This window comes from Lutra lutra, chromosome 2 (genome assembly GCF_902655055.1).
Source record: "Lutra lutra chromosome 2, mLutLut1.2, whole genome shotgun sequence".
NCBI classification, from domain to species: domain Eukaryota; kingdom Metazoa; phylum Chordata; class Mammalia; order Carnivora; family Mustelidae; genus Lutra; species Lutra lutra.
Window position 1 is genome coordinate 200,643,838 of NC_062279.1, and position 20,104 is coordinate 200,663,941.

The window sequence follows — 20,104 nt, forward strand, 5'->3', positions numbered from 1 at the left end:
ATTTGCCAGTTGCCCCTCTTGGATTCTTCTTGGCAATGTGTTTCCAATCAACGATTATGTGGTGAATTTAGCTGTCACAGCATTAAGCAGGAATAGTTTCTGGGCCTCTTTTCTATCTTGAGTATTTTTGAGATGTACAGGCCATTTGTTTTGTAAAACACCCCACAGTTTAGGTTTATTTGCTTCCTAATGATTAGACTCAGTTATCCACTTTTGGCAAGAAAGCTACACAAATGATGCTGTCTCTGGGACACACAGCAGGAGGCTACAGCATTTAAATCACGCAAATGCTCTAACTCCACTCATTCGGCCATTCATTCATTCATTCATTCATTCAAGATTACCCTGGAAATAAAGGAAGAGAAGAAAATCAAATTAGTTGACTAGTTAAAAGACTTCTGGAATAATCTTCCCCTCCAAAGTCATGAGGGAAACCTGCTGAGGAAGGAACAGATGTGGTAGATATTAAAAAGGTGTGTCTGACAAATCTTGTAACCAAGCAGATGCTGAGGGAGCAGCAAAAAGGAAGATTCCAATTAAACACGTATTTTGTAATGGATTGTCATTTTAAATAATTAAAAACAGTATATGTCCCCTCCACCTCAAAAAAAAAAAAAGCTCCTTTAAAAATACATCCTTGGGATCCTTGGGACGCCTGGGTGGCTCAGTAGGTTAAGTGTCTGCCTTTGCCTCAGGTCATGACCCCAGGGTCCTGGGACCGAGCCCTGCATCAGGCTCCCTGCTCAGCAGAGTGTCTTCTTCTCCCTCTACCTCTGTCTGCTGCTTGGCCTTTCTCTCTCTCTCTCTCTCAAATAAATAAATAAATAAATTCTTTAAAAAAATAAATAAATAAAAATACACCCTTGAATTTAGAATTATAAAATAAATCATTGACACATGCATTCCCTGCTCTGAATCATTTTTTTGTTCTCTGATACTCAGCATCATGACTCAGCCTTTTGACTTGTCCTGCCTGCATGTTGGGGAAAACTCCCTGTAGGGCAGCTCAGTTCTGGAGCATTCATTGTTCAGAAGTGGGGGAATGGATGAAATGAGAAACTGAAAAACTCGAGGAATGGCTTAATGGATTTACTTGAGCAAGGGCAGAGAGGCAGCACAAGGGAGTAAGACGTGTAGCCAGAAGCCAGACCGCTGGGTCTGTATCTTAGGGTCTGGGGAAATGACTTCTCTTCCCTGTTCTTCAGTTTTCCAATCAGTACAACAGAGATCATCACAGTGCTGACCTCACAGAGCTATTTTGAGGGCTCATGCACTAATATAGAGAACATTTAAAACAGTACCTGCTACCTGGTACAACTAATAGCTCTTTTATTACCATCACCGATAGAAAAGAAATGCACAGCAAAAGTGGAGAAGAAGAAAGGCCAGAACCACAGGACACTGCATTTGGGAGGATCTGGGAAAACTCAAGTCATTAAAGGGACCAGCAGATGAACATGAGACAAAAAGAAAACGGCAAGGAAAAACGGCAAGAGGATTTTGAGAAGGTTTACCGTTGTTAGGAATGGACGCCTATCCTTTGTAGATTCAGAGATTTCAGTAAAAATGCTTTGTACTTATGTTTTGGTTGTTATGTTTGGTATTTCTCAGATTGTGGCCTCAATGAGAGGCAATCTTTAAGGTAGAAGCACTGGAAACGGCCTCCTATGAATTACATTGAACGTACTCAACGTGGTCAATTGTTACCTCCACCACAGGGTTTGGAACACTGAGACCAACTCTTCAAAGCCCATTCAAAAGTATCTAATTCTTCCTGGATGACATTGTTGCTGCTGATTGTAGGTGCGGAATCTTCATGAATGATGTACTTATACGTCAGGCTGGAGTGGGTATCGTTGTCTTGAGGTATGATCTAATGGATACATGAAATAGACGGGTAAGTCACCTGAAGGGGCTTTACATTTTCAATAAAAATCAACTATTTCAGAACAGTCATCTTATTAAAACTGGAAAACTTTCGGGGCGCCCGGGTGGCTCAGTGGGTTAAAGCCTCTGCCTTCAGCTCAGGTCATGATCCCAGTGTCCTGGGATCGAGCCCCGCATCGGGCTCTCTGCTCAGCGGGAAGCCTGCTTCTCTTCTTCTCTCTCTCTGCCTGCCTCTCTGCCTACTCGTGATCTCTGTCAAATAAATAAAATCTTTAAAAAAAAACTGGAAAACTTCCAAGCAGTTTCTAAAAATATGTTTCTATCAACTAAATTATAAGGATGCTCTGTTTAACAACAACAACAAAAAAAGATGTAAACATATAAAACTTTGACCATAAAAAATATTAAAAATAGAGGTATAAGAGTTTATATAATAAAAATAATAAATTTCCAATGAAATTCACTGTGAATTTCCTTAAGTTATGTATCTCCTTACTGCATTTGAAAATTATTCTTTAAAGTAACTGTTTTGTCATGATTACGAAGACAATAATATTCCCTCCAGAAATTGTACACATTATGGAAAAACACAAAGAAAATAAAAAATTACCATGATTTTACTAAATCAGAGAAAACCAAAATCACTTCTGTTGTTTTGCAGTATATCCTCAAGATATTTGCATCTTGTGGTGTGTGTGTGGTGTGTGTGTGTGTTGTGTGTGTGTGTGTGGTGTGTGTGTGTGTGGTATGTGTGTGTGTGGTGTGTGTGTGTGTGCTGTGTGTGTGTGGTGTGTGTGTGTGTGGGGGGGGTGTGTGTGTGTGGTATGTGTGTGTGTGTGTGTGGTGTGTGTGTGTGTGGTGTGTGGTGTGTGGTGTGTGTGTGTGTGTGTGGTGTGTGTGTGTGGTGTGTGTGTGTGTGGCGTGTGGTGTGTGTGTGTGTGGTGTGTGTGTGGTGTGTGGTGTGTGTGTGGTGTGTGGTGTGTGTGTGTGGTGTGTGTGTGTGTGCTATGTGTGTGTGGTGTGTGGTGTGTGTGTGGTGTGTGTGTGTGTGTGTGTGTGTGTGTGTGGTGTGTGGTGTGTGTGTGGTGTGTGTGTGTGTGGTGTGTGGTGTGTGTGTGGTGTGTGGTGTGTGTGTGTGGTGTGTGTGTGTGGTGTGTGTGTGGTGTGTGGTGTGTGTGTGGTGTGTGGTGTGTGTGTGGTGTGTGGTGTGTATGTGTGTCGTGTGTGTGTGGTGTGTGTGTGTGTGGTGTGTGTGTGTGGTGTGTGTGTGGTGTGTGTGTGTGTGGTGTGTGGTGTGTGTGGTGTGTGTGTGTGTGGTGTGTGTGTGGTGTGTGTGTGTGGTGTGTCTGTGTGTGGTGTGTGTGTGTGGTGTGTGTGTGGTGTGTGTGTGTGTGTGTGGTGTGCGTGTGGTGTGTGTGTGTATGTGTGGTGTGTGGTGTGTGTACACACATACATACTTTCTGGCTTTGCTTATTTTACTTAATGTATCATGTCATGTACTATTTCCCAAGACAGTAAATATTCTTTGAAAACCTATTTTTCATGCCAGTACAGTGCTTAATCCTAAAGGTAGTACGCATTATTTAGCCATTCACTTGTTAATAAATACTAGTATTGATCAGAATTTGTCCCCCGCTTTGTCATTTCTGATTTTCCTTATAAGTGGTACAAGTGCTTTTTATAATTTTAGAACAGACTGATGAATGGCCCTTCAGAATAGTCAGAACAATCATTACTTTCATAATGAGAGTATATGAAAGTGTCCCATTCGGCGCTACACACTATGTAATTTTCATCTTTGTTAATTGAATGGGCAAAAGATTGTTATTTTAATTGTTATTTATTTGATAAACAGTAAAGTTTAATTTTTCTGGTTTATTAGTCACTAGTTTTCTGGTTTCATCCTGCCTTCTTTTTTATTGGCAAGCAGATCTTTTTTCTAAATGACTGCAATATGACATAAGGACATTAGTCCTTCTTTTGTAGTAATAAGCATTGCAAATACAGTCTCAGGTGGTTTGTTTGTTTGTTTGTTTGTTTTTGTCCTGTAATATTGTTTATGGCAATGTACTCTTTTTTTTTTTTTTAAGTAAGCTTTTATCAACCTTCCTGCACTAGCTCTTCTAGGATTACATCAGTTACATGAAGGGAAAAAAGCATGTGCAATTTACTAGTATCTTAAACTAACCTTTTAGAAATGGCTTTTGTTTGAGAAATCGAGTAATATTAAACCCACTAGTATGAAGGATTTGGTTATCTGGGTTCTTGTGTCTGTTTTTCCCCTAGTGTTTGTTTCTAAAGCAACGTTACAAATCAAGCACTGAGCCCTAGACTCTAGCCAGAGGCCTAGTGTTTCCAGCCCCAGACAGGTACCGCCATGGTCCCAGGCTCCCAGCCTGGGGTTCCAGCCCTTTAGAGAGGAAAAGAAAGGCCATGGTGATACAGCACTGCTTGTCCAGAGCCCCGCCGTCCTAGCTACAAATCTCTCCTTCTGTCTCTAGCTCACTTGTTCCCTGCGGTCACCCTGCTATCCGTGGACGAAGCCTGGACGGAGGCTAGCATGGCGGTGACGGCAGGGCTCTGAGGCCAGACGCCTGCGCCACTGGAGAAGACTGCAGTGTAATCAGACGAGTGAAACGGACCCTCTCATCTCCAACCATCCAAACTTAATACAATTTTGATTATTGCATATTTTTGCTATAAAGTTATATAACCTATGAAACAGAATGACAGTCAGCAATAAAACCACAGAAACATGAACAACTAATTTTTGACAGAGGTGAGAAGATCACTTCACGGAAAAAAGACCTTTTTTTTCAACACATGGTACCAGAACAAGTCACTGTGGTGGCTTTAAAAATGTGTCTGCAAACTCTTTAATACTTTTCCTCTCAAGGACTAGGTCTCAATTCCTCTCCCCTTCAGGGTGGGTTGGACTCAGTGACCTGCTTCCAGCAAACAGACAACGGCAGTGTGGATGGGATGTTCCTCCCAATATCTGGTTAAAAAAGATAGTCTCTGTCTTGGCTACACTCTGTCACCTGGATCACTCATTCCGGGGGAAGTCAGCCGTCATGTGATAAGGACACTTATGGAGTCTAAGGAGAGGCTCACATGGTGAGGAATGTAGGCCACCAGCCACCACATGGGAAAGCCGAGAAGCAGTCTGCTGAGGCCTTTCCAACAGCCCTGTGACTGAGCAGGGGAGCAGATGTCCCCACTGGAGCCAATGGCGACCTCATGAGATGCCCTGAGCCATAGCTAGCCATTTCCGCAGCTCTGTGGCCTGACCCACAGAGGCTACGAGATAATAAATGCTGCTTTGTGTTCACCTAACAGGTTCAGGGTTATTTGTTACACAGCAATAGGTAATATGGACATCCATATGCAAAAGCAAGAAGCCAACCTGTCATACAAAATTTATATACAAATCAACTCAAAATGTAAAATATAAAACTTCTAGCAAAAAAAATAAGAAAATGCTTTAACATTGGATTGGGCAGAAATATACATATATAAACATATAAATAAATAAATAAATGTGTGAGATATATATATACATATATATATATATATATATCACATACCAGAATCTTGATCCATTAAAGAAAAAAATTAATAAATTAGACTTCAGGAGAGTGAAAATATTTTGCTCTGTGAAAGCCACTATTAAGAGAACAAAAAGAAATGATAGACTAGAAGAAAATATTTGACAAGTCATATAGGTCATAAAGGACATATCAAGTATATATAAAGAACTCTTAAAATACAACAAAAAAGATAAAACAACTCACTTTAACACTGGGCAAAAGATTTGGACAGACACTTCACCAAACAATTTTCAAAGAAAGAAAAAACATCCTTGGAATTGAGTGGGGATATTTGGTTTTAAATTAGTATAACATTTTTTTACAGAAAATCTGATAAGTTGCATCCAGAATCCAACAATATTTTTCAAACCAGGTAGATGTCTTCAGCTTTCATCCATGAGCCCCGTGAGTAATACAGTGAAGGACAGTGGTCCGTGTGAGAAGAGAAATAGGCCAGGTTCTGGCTTCCTGACAGGGTCAGGTTCTGGGCCCTGCCCAGGGAGCAGGAGTCCCTACCAAGACGGCGGTGTCAGGGAGCTGAGGAGATGGCAAGTGGGCTGTGGAACTTGTAGGCAGGGCTCTAAAGAAGAAGGGGCTGCACGGAAGGGTGGCCCAGAAGCAGCGCACGTCCTAGATGGAAGGCTGTTCTGTGCATGCCCAGGCTGAGTCACCACACTGTCTGCAGCGAGTGGCTACTATGGGCCTGGGAGCAGGACAGAGACACCCGAGGTCAGGTGGCACTAGGGACACAGGGGTTCTTATCTGGCCAGATGAAACGGCCTCGCTAACACTTCAGATATGCAGCTAAAGTGTCAAAAAGGCCATGCCATAAGCATAAGGACAAAATTGAAACAGATCAGCCCCAACAAAGGATAAATTAGGCTTCAAAGATCAGGAGGAAATGAGAGCCTGTAAAAAGCCCCACGGCCTGTAAAGAAGGCGACATAAAGCAAATGCCTTACACCTTACCAACTATAATGTCCAGTACACAGGACTTAAAGGAAACATGAGACATCATGGTGAAACGGAAATTCTAGGAAAGAAAAGAACACCATCTGACGTGAAAAATTTACCGGATGGGCTCAGCAGCAGATTGGAGGCCACATAAGACACAGTCAGTGAACTTGAACATAGCTCAATAGCAATTATCCAAACAGAGAAAAAGTGATTACAGAGGATGGGCAAAGCGCAGGAGACATATGACACAATTTCAACTGGGTTAGATACGTGTAAACGAGCCCTGGGAGTGAGAGGTGGGGGAAAAATGCACTTGGGACACAATGAAAAACCCAACCCAAATTTGGCAAAAACAAAAAAAAAACAAAAAACAAAAACAAAAAAACCCATCGACTCAGATCACCAGGATGCTTGGTGAACCCCAAGCCAGATACAAAGAACACCACAAACTAAGCGCATCACAGTCAAACGCTAAACAAACCATGAAATGAAACAAAAAGCTAAAGAGAAAATCTTTCCAGAGCAGCCAGGGAAAACGGATGCGTCACAGGCAGAGCAGCCATACGAACGAGGCGGACTTCTCATCATAAATGATGGGCTGTGGAGGGACCGAGTTAGCAAACAGTCAAACAGGGTCGGCAGATAGGGTGGGCATTTGCTGGCCCCTCTTTCGTTTCTTCACTGCAGGCTGAGAGCCTTTAGTGCAGAAGCCTGCCAGCACCAAACTCAAAGTTTTATATACCCAGTTCTTTTCCAGGTAGCCCAAACAGGTGTATTTTTAGCCAGTTAGAACCTGCTTGCTTAGCATACCCGGATGGAACTGCACTTGGCATCTGCTAACCATAAAGGACACCATGGCTGTAAGGATCCCAAGCTACCGCTGCTCTTCGGAGCTCCCAGAGCAGAGACTCCCCACTGTGCAGCTGCTGGACGTCACCTAACCAAAAACGCCCCCTCTCCCATCCCTTCTCTCCCAGGAGTTCCCCTCTGCTTCTCTCCTGACCGGTGGCCAGACCTCCAAAGGCGTTAAGGTGGCCGGTGCCCGCTACTGCCATCTTGTGGTCACATCTACTTCACAAATCCGCCCTCCGATCCTTCAGCTCCCCCGTAACAGCGTGAAAACAACTTTAAAGTGCTAACACACACGCGCGCGCGCACACACACACACAGAGCACTAGTTACCAAAATGTTTATATCTGCTGAAGATCTCTCCTAAGAACGAGGGTGAAATAATACGATCATTGGAAGTTGAGGGAATTCTTTGCTAAGACGCACACCCACACCGCAAGAAATGCGAAGGGTTGTTCTTTATGTCGAAGGCAAATGATACTACATGGAAAGTCCAATTTACAGGGAAGAAGGAAGAGCATCAGAAATGGTAAATATGTGGGTAAATATAAAAATCTATCTCATCTTTTGTCTCTAACAGATAATGGATTGCTAGCAGTCAGGAATCATAGTACTGTTATTGGGTTTATAATGTACATATAATAAAATATATGACGAAGTTGTACAAAGAGTAGACAGCAGCAGGTAAATGGAATTTTAAAAAACAAGGAACTAAAGATTCAATGTTCAAGGTAAAAGTGTTTTCAGATAAATTAATTATAAAATTATAAACCAAACCAACCACATAGTAAGACTGTTATACCACATACCAGAACGATAACTGGATCGTGTAAAGGTCCATCTGTGTGAAGAGTTTCAATGTCATCTTCAATGTTATAGTCCCATTCCACGCCGAGATCGATGAAGGTTCGTGACTTGGCTTCCTCCCCTTTGCCATTTAAAATATAGTGGCCTGTAGCCTGGTTCTTAATAGCTAAAAGGAGAAAAATGGGTAACCGGCATACATTTTCTTTTGTCATATTACAGGTTTGATGACCCACAGCAAGTCTAACCCTTTCTATAAATGAAAGACTGTTTATTAGCATCAAGGCAATGAAAATGAGTTAGTTCTGATAGGACTCCCATTCCCTTCATTCAGCATTCAAAATCCTCAAGCAGTACTCTTAACTAGTCAAAAACAATAGCAAGGTGGTTAAATAAAGGAGATAAAAATTAACAAATATTCCCATTTGAAAGGACTGTTAAAGAGGTTACCAGTTTCTTATTTACTCCTGTATATTTCTTCAGAAAGCTGGGAATATTTTGAAAATTATGGATACCTCTATAATCATTAACATAAATCATTTATGCTAGGACAGCACATAACATAACAGCGTCTTTACCTTAGGGTGCTATCTCTTTCTAGTTAGTAAAAGTATTGATAGGTATCCAAAATATTGAACTAATTTTTAGACGAACAAACAATGAGTTCTTATGTTTGTGAAATTCCAAGGCCACTTCCCTACTTCTATGGCTAGAAAAAGTGGTTTACTGTGATAGAGTTCTTAATGCATTATTATCTACTATATATTATTTAAAGATGCTTTCTCTAATGGACAAAACATGACCAATAGGATTTTGAAGTGTCAGGGTATTTACCAGCATATAATAAGTTAGAAAATAAAATTTCATGTTATTACCATTCCTGAAAATGTGTAGATAACATGAGCAATTTTAGTTAAATACATTTATTCCTCTTGAGCTTTTTGAAACTATCTAATGCTTCCAAGGATAATAATTTCGGTTCTAGGACCAAAAAATAAGGAATATGAATTACTGGGAAAAGAACTATGTCTGACTGCTAGATCATTAAGGGATCTGGTAGTGAATTCAAATTAGATATTAAAAAACAGTTCTACGAAATACCATAAAACAGATCTTTTTTTAAGTCACACATTTAAAATAAAAGTTAACGAGACAAATTTTCATCGGGTTGACAGATGATGCTTTCATTTCAGCGAGATTCTTCATGCTTTAATAGGTCAGGGGATATGTGGAAGTCATGTTTACATGTGCACATACACTTCGGAAAAAAACCCCTTTAGAATGACATTTTTACACGATCCTCTCGTAAAAGAGGGAAAGACTTGTAACCAGCCATGCACATGGATCTGCCTGTGCCAGGCAGAACCTGGAAGCATCACAGATACTTGCTTTTCCGTCCGAGAACTTAAAATGCGATAGAGTAAGGAGAGGCATACGGTATGGCGTCAACCAAAATATCAGAACTAATTTGCCAACACAACTATGGCAAATTTTTCTGATATTCTTCCTTAATTCAGTGCATTTGATTAACATATTCCTTTTTCTCATCCCCCATACAGAGCAAAAATGCATAACAAACCTGTCAAATAAACTTTTCTTCATATAAATAATGAACCAACCCAGGTTTCACCAAAAATTAAAGCTCTATTTTTGAATATTTTTTTTGTTTTAAAGAAAGAAGAGTGGGGAGAAATGACCATTGGAAACCAGTAATGCATTTTTATGTAATTCTGAATCTTGCATATCTATGTATGCAGACACGTATACATATAGATACACATACATCTACATATATATCTCTCTCTATATGTGGTATCTTTGACATTTCTCTAAGTGCATGCTACAGCAAAGCCAGCAGACAGAAACACTTACCAAGAATATGAGGAGAAGCCTCGTCTTCTTGGATTAACACATGTCTAGCACCAGGGGGTATATCAAACATCTTAAGGTACCCTTTGCATGTGTAGCAAATATTGGAGAAAGCAAAGAAGAAAACAAAAGCAACAACCATGGTTAGTCGAGCATGAAATTCTTACTGCTCCTGCATGCAGAAGAGGGCATCCATAAACTCAAAGAAGCAGTTTCAGAAATGAACTTCAAAGCTTTGGTAGTTTTTGTGACAACTGGAATGAGATTAGAGGAGACTTTATTTTATTTTATTTTATTTTTTTGTATTAAGAGGGGAGGGGTTAATCTTGTTTCTAACCTATCAGTCACTTATCTTGTATTGAACCATGAACTGTGTCAACAATTCAGGCAAATATTATACTTTCCTGTCTCCCCCTGTGAGTTTTGGTTTTCTGTTGTTGTTGTCATCGTTTTCTGTTGTTGTTGTCGTCGTCGTCGCTGTTAAATTAATTAATTTATTTATTAATTTATTCAATTTGAGTATGGCTGACACACAGAATGTTACGTTAGTTTCAGGTGTACATAGTACAACATAGTAACCTGTCCAGTTTGTACATTAAACTATTTTAGTTTTCTAAACCACCCTTTTGAAGTGGGGCCAGTTTTTAGTGTACTTAGTTGGAGAACTTCTTGAGATATTTTATCTGTCTACATATTATTTTAAAAGGTTTAGGGCAAGTACAGATAGCTAAACTTCTAATTAATGAAATATCTTCACATTTAAAGCCTGCTTTGTTCCAAAGAAATTTCATAAGAAAGATCAGTGAGTGGCTTTCATTTTTCTTATGCTCAGCCATTAATTTTAAAGCCTTGAACAAGTTTTATTATGGGAACTCAATCTTCTAATCCAGAAATCATGAAATCAATATGCTTAATAGATTGCCTTGGGTTTTAAAATCTTGTATCAATCCTATTACAGGCAATGTTAAACAAATCTTAGTATTGTCACATGTCCTAAAAATTATCTTAAGATCACTTAGAATTAGGATCCGAACTATAAATCAATAATAGGACAAGTAGAAATCAAGATGTTTTGTCCAGGAAGTCTAAATTATTAGAGGGAGGTGATGCAGTTGACACCTTACCTAGGAAACATCCAATTGGCATCCTAGTGGGGTGAGGGTGACAGAAATTCCATTATAAATACACAATTGCTGATGTTATCAGAAAGAAGTATGGTTGTCATTTCTACATGGACAATAAATATCCACCCGTGGGTAGATTTACTCAACTTCTCCACAATATTTATTACTTGTCTTAACTCAATGGCACAGTCATTTTGGGGTCAGGGTTTTCAGTACCTGAGTCTGGGTCAAGTCGCGTCCGTGAAACGTAGCATGTCTGTTCTGAGTGTGCAACGGTTAGACGTAGCGCGTTTAGTTGCCGACCACGCACAGCAAAACAGCTTGATGCCATTTATGGATGCCCGTCTTTCTGCAGTTTGCTACAACTTACCCAGTACATTTTTAGCTTCCCTTGTTTCAGCAAGAGAAATATTACGAGCTCCTTTGGGTAAAGTGAAGGCGCCTCTTGTCTTCCCTTCAATAGAATGTTTTTAATTAGTGAAAGTTTCATGTTTACCGAAGTCTTGCCGTTTCATTGACTATACTATAAGCTATAGAGAGTCTATTTGGTAAGAGAGCGAATAATCCTGAAATTTTATGTGTTGAAGGTCAAAAGGCATTTTTAATAGTTAGCTACTATAGTTAATAGTCAATGAAAAGAAGACTAAGAATGAGTGAGAAATGAGAAAGGTGATTGGAAGTTGAATACTTGCAGGTTTCATTTTCCAGCAACTTGAATTCTGTATGGCACCTCTTGCTTAAATGTTTCCCTGTTGGAAAACGTTAATTAGTCTATTGAGTGACTACGATGACACCACCAGTGCAAAGAAATGGGTGTTAGATTGATTATCTTTGAATAGTCTGAGTCTTTAGGACTGAGGAAATCTTTCTTCTCTTCTGAATTTGATTCACAGGTTTAGTCTAATTTTTGAGGTACCTGAAAAAAAAACGCGTCATGACCTCATACCACAGAATGGATGATTAACGGATGATGATGAATGGCAAAAACCTTTTTCTTTACATTAATTTACTCTGGAAAGAGAGTACTATGTATGATTTTATGGAACTAGAATACTATGAATGATTTTATACCAAAAAGAATACTAGAGCTGCCATAGAGAAAGCACTCTTAATTGCTTCACACTAAAATGAAGAAAATTACATGGTGTTCCACCAAAACAATAACATGTCATTTTAAGTCTGTGTAGGTTCTTAAAATAATATAATCAGCCAGAAATAGCAATGTTTGTTTTTTTTAACCATTTAACTATTAAATGATTGCACAGGAATATCAAAACGATTGATAACAAAAAAACACTTCGGAGTGACCTAGCTCTGCCTCACTCGGTATGTCAAAGAACAGAACTGGTCTGTGTGCGCTTGGCTTGCGCAGGGGTAGCAGTGGTAGCAGGGGTAGAGAGAGTATAATGAATTGGGAGAATTATTCCATTTGGATGAAGACTACCTTTTTTATACTTTCTCTTTTTCTAAAAGGGAAAATCCCTGCCATGACCATGTGTTCAAAGTAACCAATTTCTTATCTTTATTTTTGTTTTGTCTTATTTTATCATTCTACCAGAGAGTAAGCCAACTATGTAGGGATAATGGAAGAGAAGTTTCTCGAGGGAAGCACCACACCAAATTATCTTTAAATGATGAATTCCCAGAGACATTTTCCCCATAAACTGAATAATATTTGTCACAAACTAAACTGAGTCATAACTGTTGGAAACGAAAAAAGATCGTCCCATAATAAAGATTTGTATCCAAATCTTTGATGAAAATTCCGGTAAATAATTATAAAATTACTCATAAGTTCACATGTTATTTGTACTTTTTTCCTCCTTATCTGCTGAAACTTCACTGTATGCCTAAGTCCAAGTCATTGACTCTGAAATAAACAGTAACGTTCACACACACAAGCAATCATATCTCAGGGTTGTTTTTGGTTGTGTACCTAATTTTGTGTAATATAAAACTGTTAAAATTATGTGAAATATGGAATCTAGATTTATAGATTGATAATTAGGATACACTTGTTCGCCTTTAAAAGAAATAGAGCTAATGCAATATTTTAAAAGTTGTGTTTAAAATTTTGTGATTTTTTTAAACTTCTGATCAACAATTTATGTGAATAGAAATTTCAAAATAACCCTAAATTTTAATAATTATGTCTAATGTGTTTTATTAAAAGCACAGAATAAGGGTGCTTGGGTGGCTCAGTCAGTTAAGTGTCCGACCCTTGATTTCTGCTCAGGTCATGATCTCAGGGGTGGGGAGATCAAGCCCCACATTGGGCTCCACACTGAGTGGGGAGTCTGCCTGGGATTCTCTCTCCTTGTCCCTCTGTGCCTCCCCCCTTGCACACTCTCTCTCTCTCTCAAAAATAAATAAAGGAAGAAAGAAAACAAAGGAACAAATAAATAAAATAAATAAATAATAAAAACACGAAATAAAACAAAACACATGTTTTAACTAACTACTATAATTGATATTGATTTTATTTGTCCTTTATCTAAATTAAGTAGACAATTTTTCATCGTGGATGCCATGGATTATGAATTTAGTCCAAATGTTTTTATTTTTATTTTTTTGATTTTTAGTTCCTTAAAAGGTAATTTGGGGGTGTCTGGGTGGTTCAGTCGGTTAAGCGTCTGCCTTCAGCTCAGGTCATGATGCTGGGGCCCCGCGTCGGGCTCCAGAAAGAGTAGGGAGTACGCTTCGTTCTCCCCCAAGACCGGGGAGTCTGCTCCTCCCTCTCTCTCTGCCTCTCCCCCCGCTGATGCTCGTTCTGTTTCTCTCGTGCTTGCTCTCCCTCTCTCTCCCAAATATATAAATAAAATCTTAAAAAAAAAAAAGAAAAGAAAAGAAAAGGTAATCTGAATAAAAATAAACCAGCAGCTAATTTTTTGTCATGTTTATCGGGAAAATGCTACATTCCTAAAAGATGTCTCAAAAAGTACAAATCATAGAGAAGGATACCAAATTCATGAGAGACCTCATCTTACCAAGCTTCTTGGGAGTTCTGGTGAATGTTCCCTTTATGGTTCGACAATGAGAATTATCTCCTCCACAGACGCCGCACTTATCCTCAACCTTAGTAGAACCGATTTCTTTATCACAGCCCACTTTCTAGAAAGAGATGTTAAACATGACTAATTTTAATATGCTGAGTGAAGGTCAGCATCCTAGACAAGGACAAACCATTTGTTTTATCGTGAGCCTACAGTGACGCAGTCTGACCAAACCTTGACTCTAGCTCTGATTTTTAATGCCTCAATCTTTTTGAAGAACTACTATGAAGTCAAATGACTTGTACTCTAGGTTAAAATCTACTCTCGGATAAATCCCCCCAGTCTAATGAAATATCTACCCCAACACACAGTCATGACCCATCAAACATTTATTAAGCACAGATATTATTGTTGATGCTGAGAAGACAAAAAGTGAGATGGTATTTTTCCCTCGTTGTTCTCTTATTTGGAAAGATGACTAATAAAATGATGAGATGGGCATTAGCATAAGCTTTACAAGCTGTTTAGGGATGCAAAATGAAACTTTACAAAAAATGAAATAAGACGAAATCAGAGAGGGAGACAAACCATAAGAGATTCTTAATCATAGGAAACAAACTGAGGGTTGCTGGAGGGAAGGGGGTTGGAGGATGGGGTAACTGGGTGATGGGCATTGAGGAGGGCACATGAGGGCACTAGGTATTGTGTAAGACTGATGAATCACTAAACTCTATCTCTGAAACTAAAAACCAACCAACCAACCAACCAACCAACAAAAAGACTTTACAAGTGCTGGTGATTTTCACAGGGCCCTGTCGAAAGGCATTTCAAGAATGCAGAGGGATAAAAACAGAGCCATGGACATCGTATGCTCATGGAAAGTGGGTTCAGAGAGCAATACTGATGCCATGTTTAAGCCAATGCAAAGTTAGTGCTATATGAGAAGGGAAGAACAGTGAAAGATTTGCAAAGCACGGGCCACGAAAGGCCCTGAATATCAGGCAGAGTTTATGTTTTCACACGCACTTAACAGGGAACCACTGAAGGTTTTCTGGACTGGGAACAGGCCCCTTCACGGAAGTCAGTGCAGGGTCAGGAAACGTGATAAGCCACCGCACTCAGAAGTTTGGAATGAAAATGGGGAGAGACAACGACGACCACATGTTGGATGTACCAGATACTGTGGGAGGGTGAGAGATGGACAAAAGTCAGATTCTACTTTCTGGGGAAATTCACTTCAAATGTGAGGTCTCTGCATACTTGAGATTCATTCCTACAACACTTCGGTTGTGCTGAAATGAAGAAACAGGACTAACGTGTTCAGTTAATAAGGCTGATTTCATATCAGTTCAACTTGGGAACATGAACAAGAAAGTCAACCGCAGTTTTTTAAAAAAGAGTCTCAATGGGGCAAAACCCAGTTTTTGCATCTTTGCCTCTTTTGTTCTGAGTTGGAATTCAGTGTTTAAACTTAGAATCAATTGGAAAGTAAGAGAGAGAACAAGAGGGCGCGCGAGAGAGAATGTCTATTATTTTTTTAAATAAAAGATACAATACGTATAGCATTGCGTTTTCGAAAAAAGCTCTGTAGTGTAAAAGTAGATGACCCCTAGTAAAATACTCAAAGGAAAAAAGGCACTGTCTATCCTGAGCCGTTGTATCCCCAACCAGAGGGATCGGAGTAACTTAGAAAAAGGCATTTGGCTGGAAGAGGAAAAAAAGTGATATACTGAAATCTCGATTCTGCCAATGGCCAAACATTATTATGAAAAGTGAAATTTCTCCCACATTTAGTTTAGGCCTCCTCAGCTTGTCCTAGATTCTACAGATTTTACAGATTTTACAGATAAGACAGGGTTACCATCTTTCGAAAACATGCAGATGAGCGACAGTCAAAGCAGAATTGCACGAGAGCACTGGAAGCTTCCGGGGAAGGCGTGCGGACTCACCACACACTCTCCCCGCACACATATGCTGTACGGATCTTTGTAAGAACAGTGTGTCCCGTCATGCACCAGCTGTTTCATGTACACCACATCTCCCGTCTCTCTGGATTGGCAGTAAAGGTGGCATCTTTTCTTGGCTGCAAAAGACGGAGCATTCAATCGACTACGTACAGAAAGTGGCGTATTTGCACACTACAGTGATTTTATTTTTAAAATACAGAGTTTCTGCATGGTTTCCCGAAAACAAAACACTGTCTGAATAAATGAAAGAAAGAATAGCAGAAAAGGATACATATTTGGCACACGGCTGATCTAAACTGTGAAACTTTTGAGAGTGAAAAATGGCTGAATTTAAGAACTGCAGAGGAATGACCAGGACTGTCCCAGGCACACCAGGTTTGACGTCAACCCTGGATTTGACCACAGTTCTTCAATAAATTTTAATTAGAACCAATTTGATTTCAGTGACACTTTGAGAATTAAAAGCGTTTCTCCTTTGTTGGAACCAATGACTGAGTATGGTTTATGCCTCATGTAGGATCTCATTAGTTAAATGTAATATAATTTACGTGACTTGCTTCCCTGAAGCCAATAAAAAATAATGCATTTCCTCTCGATCCATTACAACTTGGAATTCTTATGTGGATGCATCTTTTCTTTAAAACAGCTTTTAAACTGAACTCAGATGAGTTGCCAGTCAAACAAGGAAATGCAACATGTCTCCTATGGGCTGCTTTCCACGGGTCTTTTCTGTAGTGACGGTGGGAATGCTGTTGGCCGGGAACTAGCCCACAGTCTTCACCTCTCTAGAGGTAGGGCTATAGGAGCCTTGCTCTTAGAAAACCAGCAGGACTTACCCCTATAAACACCAAGTTTTCTAATTTACCGAGTAAGGACCCAGAGTCCAAGGGATCGGCATTGACAAGGCTTACACTCGGACACCCCCATCCACACAGCGGGAAAGACAGCGAGCGTCTACTCACAGTCGGGATGCTCGTATGGTAACCAGTGGTGTTTGGTATTCTGGTATTCGAAGTGGGAGTTACGCTGCTGGCACTGCTGTGCTCTGAAGTCCTCAAAGTGTTTTGGGCATTCTTCTGTATTACAAAGCTGGTACTCAAAATTAACACCAGGACAATCCTGACCACCATTGATGGGCCTAAAAGAAAAGACAACATTGAAAAAGGCCCCTTGGCTCTGGGCCAGCAGTTGAAGCTTGCAGACATAGCGCTCGAAGGCAGAAAGCCAGAGCGGCTGAGCTGTGGGCAACAAAGGGAATGAACTCAGACTTCCTAATTTCTATCCCTTTCCAAAAGCACCATCCTCTCCCTGTGTGCGTGTCTGGGATAGGGTGGGGAGATGGGGACCAAAAACTCAACTTAAATCAGCATTTCCAACAGTATATTTTGAATGCACAGTGGAAGTATATAAAAAAAATTTTAAAAACATATATATGGACTGAGGAAAATTATATCTCCTCCCATGCATAACACAGGTACATGTAACCCAAAGAAATTTGATCATAGCTCTACGTCTTAGCTTTCTCCTACACAGAATGCGAAAAATAATCCCACCTTCCTTAGAGAACAATGGAGAGGATTGCCCAAGTTAACACACTTAACATACTTATGACAGAGCATGGCTCATAGCGAACCTTAGCCACTCTTACTATAATTTTCATTGTTTTTGTTACTTCCACTAATACTACCGGCATCTCTTCCCATGAAAACAGCTATGGGACATTTGATATTCTTTATGAGAAACTTTCTCGGAGCCATCCTGCTGCCAGAGACTGAAGAAAGCACTTATCTTACTTGGTAAACCCTAGACCAGAAAGAAGGCCCTAAGCTTTTGCTGAGCACACAAGAGGGACTTGTTGTATTTAGTCTGAGTGGGGGACTGCGGAGCTGTTCCCCCAGTGCCTCGGTCTTCTTTGGCCGTCCTTCTGTGGTCCTGCTCGGCTGTGTTGCTCTCCTAACCCTGGAGGGAGTGAGCCCCTGGCTGGAGCTGCTCCCAGGCTGACCGGCTGACGGACACACCCGGGCTTCTGCAGTGGCCCTCCAGCCTCGGGGCCCAGGCCTTACCAGCACAGGGCCGGGGCTTCCCGGCCTAGCTCCTGAGGACTTCTACATGGCAATGGCTTCCCAGATCTCGAATTTTCACTGGAGCCTCGTCTTCGCCAGTGACGACGCTTTACGAGATTGATGAATAGAGATTTACCCAAAATAGACACTTAAACCCCTGGTTTTCATGTTTGGTATTTGACATGTACTTCATGAAGCAGAATACTGATAACATACTACTGGAGCATTTTCTCGTCTCTCCAAAAATAACTGAATTACAGGAGTTTACTCACGCGGGATTATTACACTGGCGCGTTCTGAAACGGACCCCAGTTCCGCACGTCCGGGAACAAGAGCCAAATTTGGTCCAAGATCCCCAGTTGCCATCTTGTTTTTGTTGATTAGCATTTTTCCACATGCAGTGACCCTTATAGCACCACTTAGGAAGATGACAAAAGGCAAGTATGAGAATCAGGCATAAGCTAACGCTCAAATTATTATACAACTACACCAGTTAAAGGCCTTTGTTTCTTCTCTCCCCGCAGGTAAAAATGCATTTAAAATTAGCCTAGCACAATTAAAACAATAAGGTAACCTAAATAGGACAATTTAGACTTGCACTTTTAAGTATAAAATGAAAAACAAATTCACTCATGCAGACAAGTTCTTAAATGACCAATCAAACAAAACCAGTAAGAATGATCTGCGGACCTAACCTGCATAGTAGGCATGACTCTACCCTTTATCTCTCATTAGCTAGATCATCAGGGTCTTTTGAAGTGTAACATGCTCCTCCGGAATTATTTAACTTAACTAAAACATGCACAGTGTTCAAAACACTTAGATATGTTTCAAAATTTTCATTCACAGTGATGCTGAGAGATAGACAGGGCACTTGTTATCTTTACATTTTAGACGAAGAATATAGGGGCCCAGAAATGATCGTGGAGAGGATGAGGCCAACGGAACAGCAAGTTAGTGGGAACTCTGGAGCGCTGCTACTACAGGGGCACCTGGCTTACGGTACCCAGCATACAGCAGGTGCTCAACAAGTAGCAGTTCCGCTCAACATTCCGACTGGCTTTTTTTGTCCTACCTACGATAAAAATGTTTCTTGAAACTCAAATTTGGTAAATTCAAATATAACATAAAAATATATTTAGAGAAGTTGGATGTTCAGAGTTGATTTACAGGATACAGATTTCATAAAGCAAAAATGAATCAATTCCTTGTCTCTCTTGTTTTTTTTATTCAGTCAGAAGTTTGTAACACTGAATTTTTCCAAAGCAACACACTTTATGTAATCTGTTTAGCATAATACTAACAAAATTTAAACACCAATAATGGCAGATTTATTTATCATTATTATTATTATTATTATTAGCATCATCAGAGCAAATACAGTTCACACACATTTCAAATAGAGCTTTAAATGGCTTTAAAAGAACTTAAAGCTATGTAAATCTTCCTCGCCAGCTTTTGGTCCTTTCTACAATATCTTATTTCCAAACTAGTCAAGGCTCTTCAACTTGAGTTCTTAACATGCCTTTGTTTGGGGTTTGGTGATCTTTCCCCCTATGAGTAGTGTAGCTTGGCCCCTGGCCAGTTTCTGAGCATTCAATCTTGACTACACAATTCGAGATTTAAAACCTCTGGGCATCTTTCCCCAAGGAGCAAGGCCAAATCTTTTGTATAAATTCATATGATACTTTATTTCTGGACAACTTTCACAAGGAGTGGGATGCCAGCAAGTAAATCAAATCCCATCAGCAGGGGCCCAGATACTCCCCTGAGCTGTTGCTTCCTATTCTATCAGGAGTAGCTGAACGGTGGTCTCAAAGACATCCTAATCCCCCAAATCTGTAAACGCCTGTATCTGGAAAACACTCTTTGCAGATGTGATTTGGTTAAGGATGTTGAGCTGGAGAGGTTATCCTGGATTACGCAGGTGGGCCCTAACTGCCAGCATAGCACATGCGTTCTTATAAGAGGGGGGCAGAGGGATATTTGCACACAGAAGAG

The 20,104-nt window shown here is 40.1% G+C and overlaps 1 protein-coding gene across 2 annotated transcripts in view; it reads right to left on the minus strand.

Moving 5' to 3' along the window:
* ADAMTS3 (ADAM metallopeptidase with thrombospondin type 1 motif 3) overlaps positions 1–20,104 on the minus strand; it is a 255,085-nt gene that overhangs the window by 15,021 nt on the left and 219,960 nt on the right. For both annotated transcript variants that reach the window (XM_047719492.1, XM_047719491.1), the window contains exons 12-18: positions 18,376–18,521; positions 17,003–17,178; positions 16,023–16,156; positions 14,068–14,191; positions 9,960–10,040; positions 8,093–8,256; positions 1,708–1,873 (exon numbers count right to left, since the gene is read on the minus strand). In XM_047719492.1, coding sequence (XP_047575448.1) covers positions 1,708–1,873; positions 8,093–8,256; positions 9,960–10,040; positions 14,068–14,191; positions 16,023–16,156; positions 17,003–17,178; positions 18,376–18,521 — 991 coding nt within the window. The remainder of the gene's footprint in view (positions 1–1,707; positions 1,874–8,092; positions 8,257–9,959; positions 10,041–14,067; positions 14,192–16,022; positions 16,157–17,002; positions 17,179–18,375; positions 18,522–20,104) is intronic.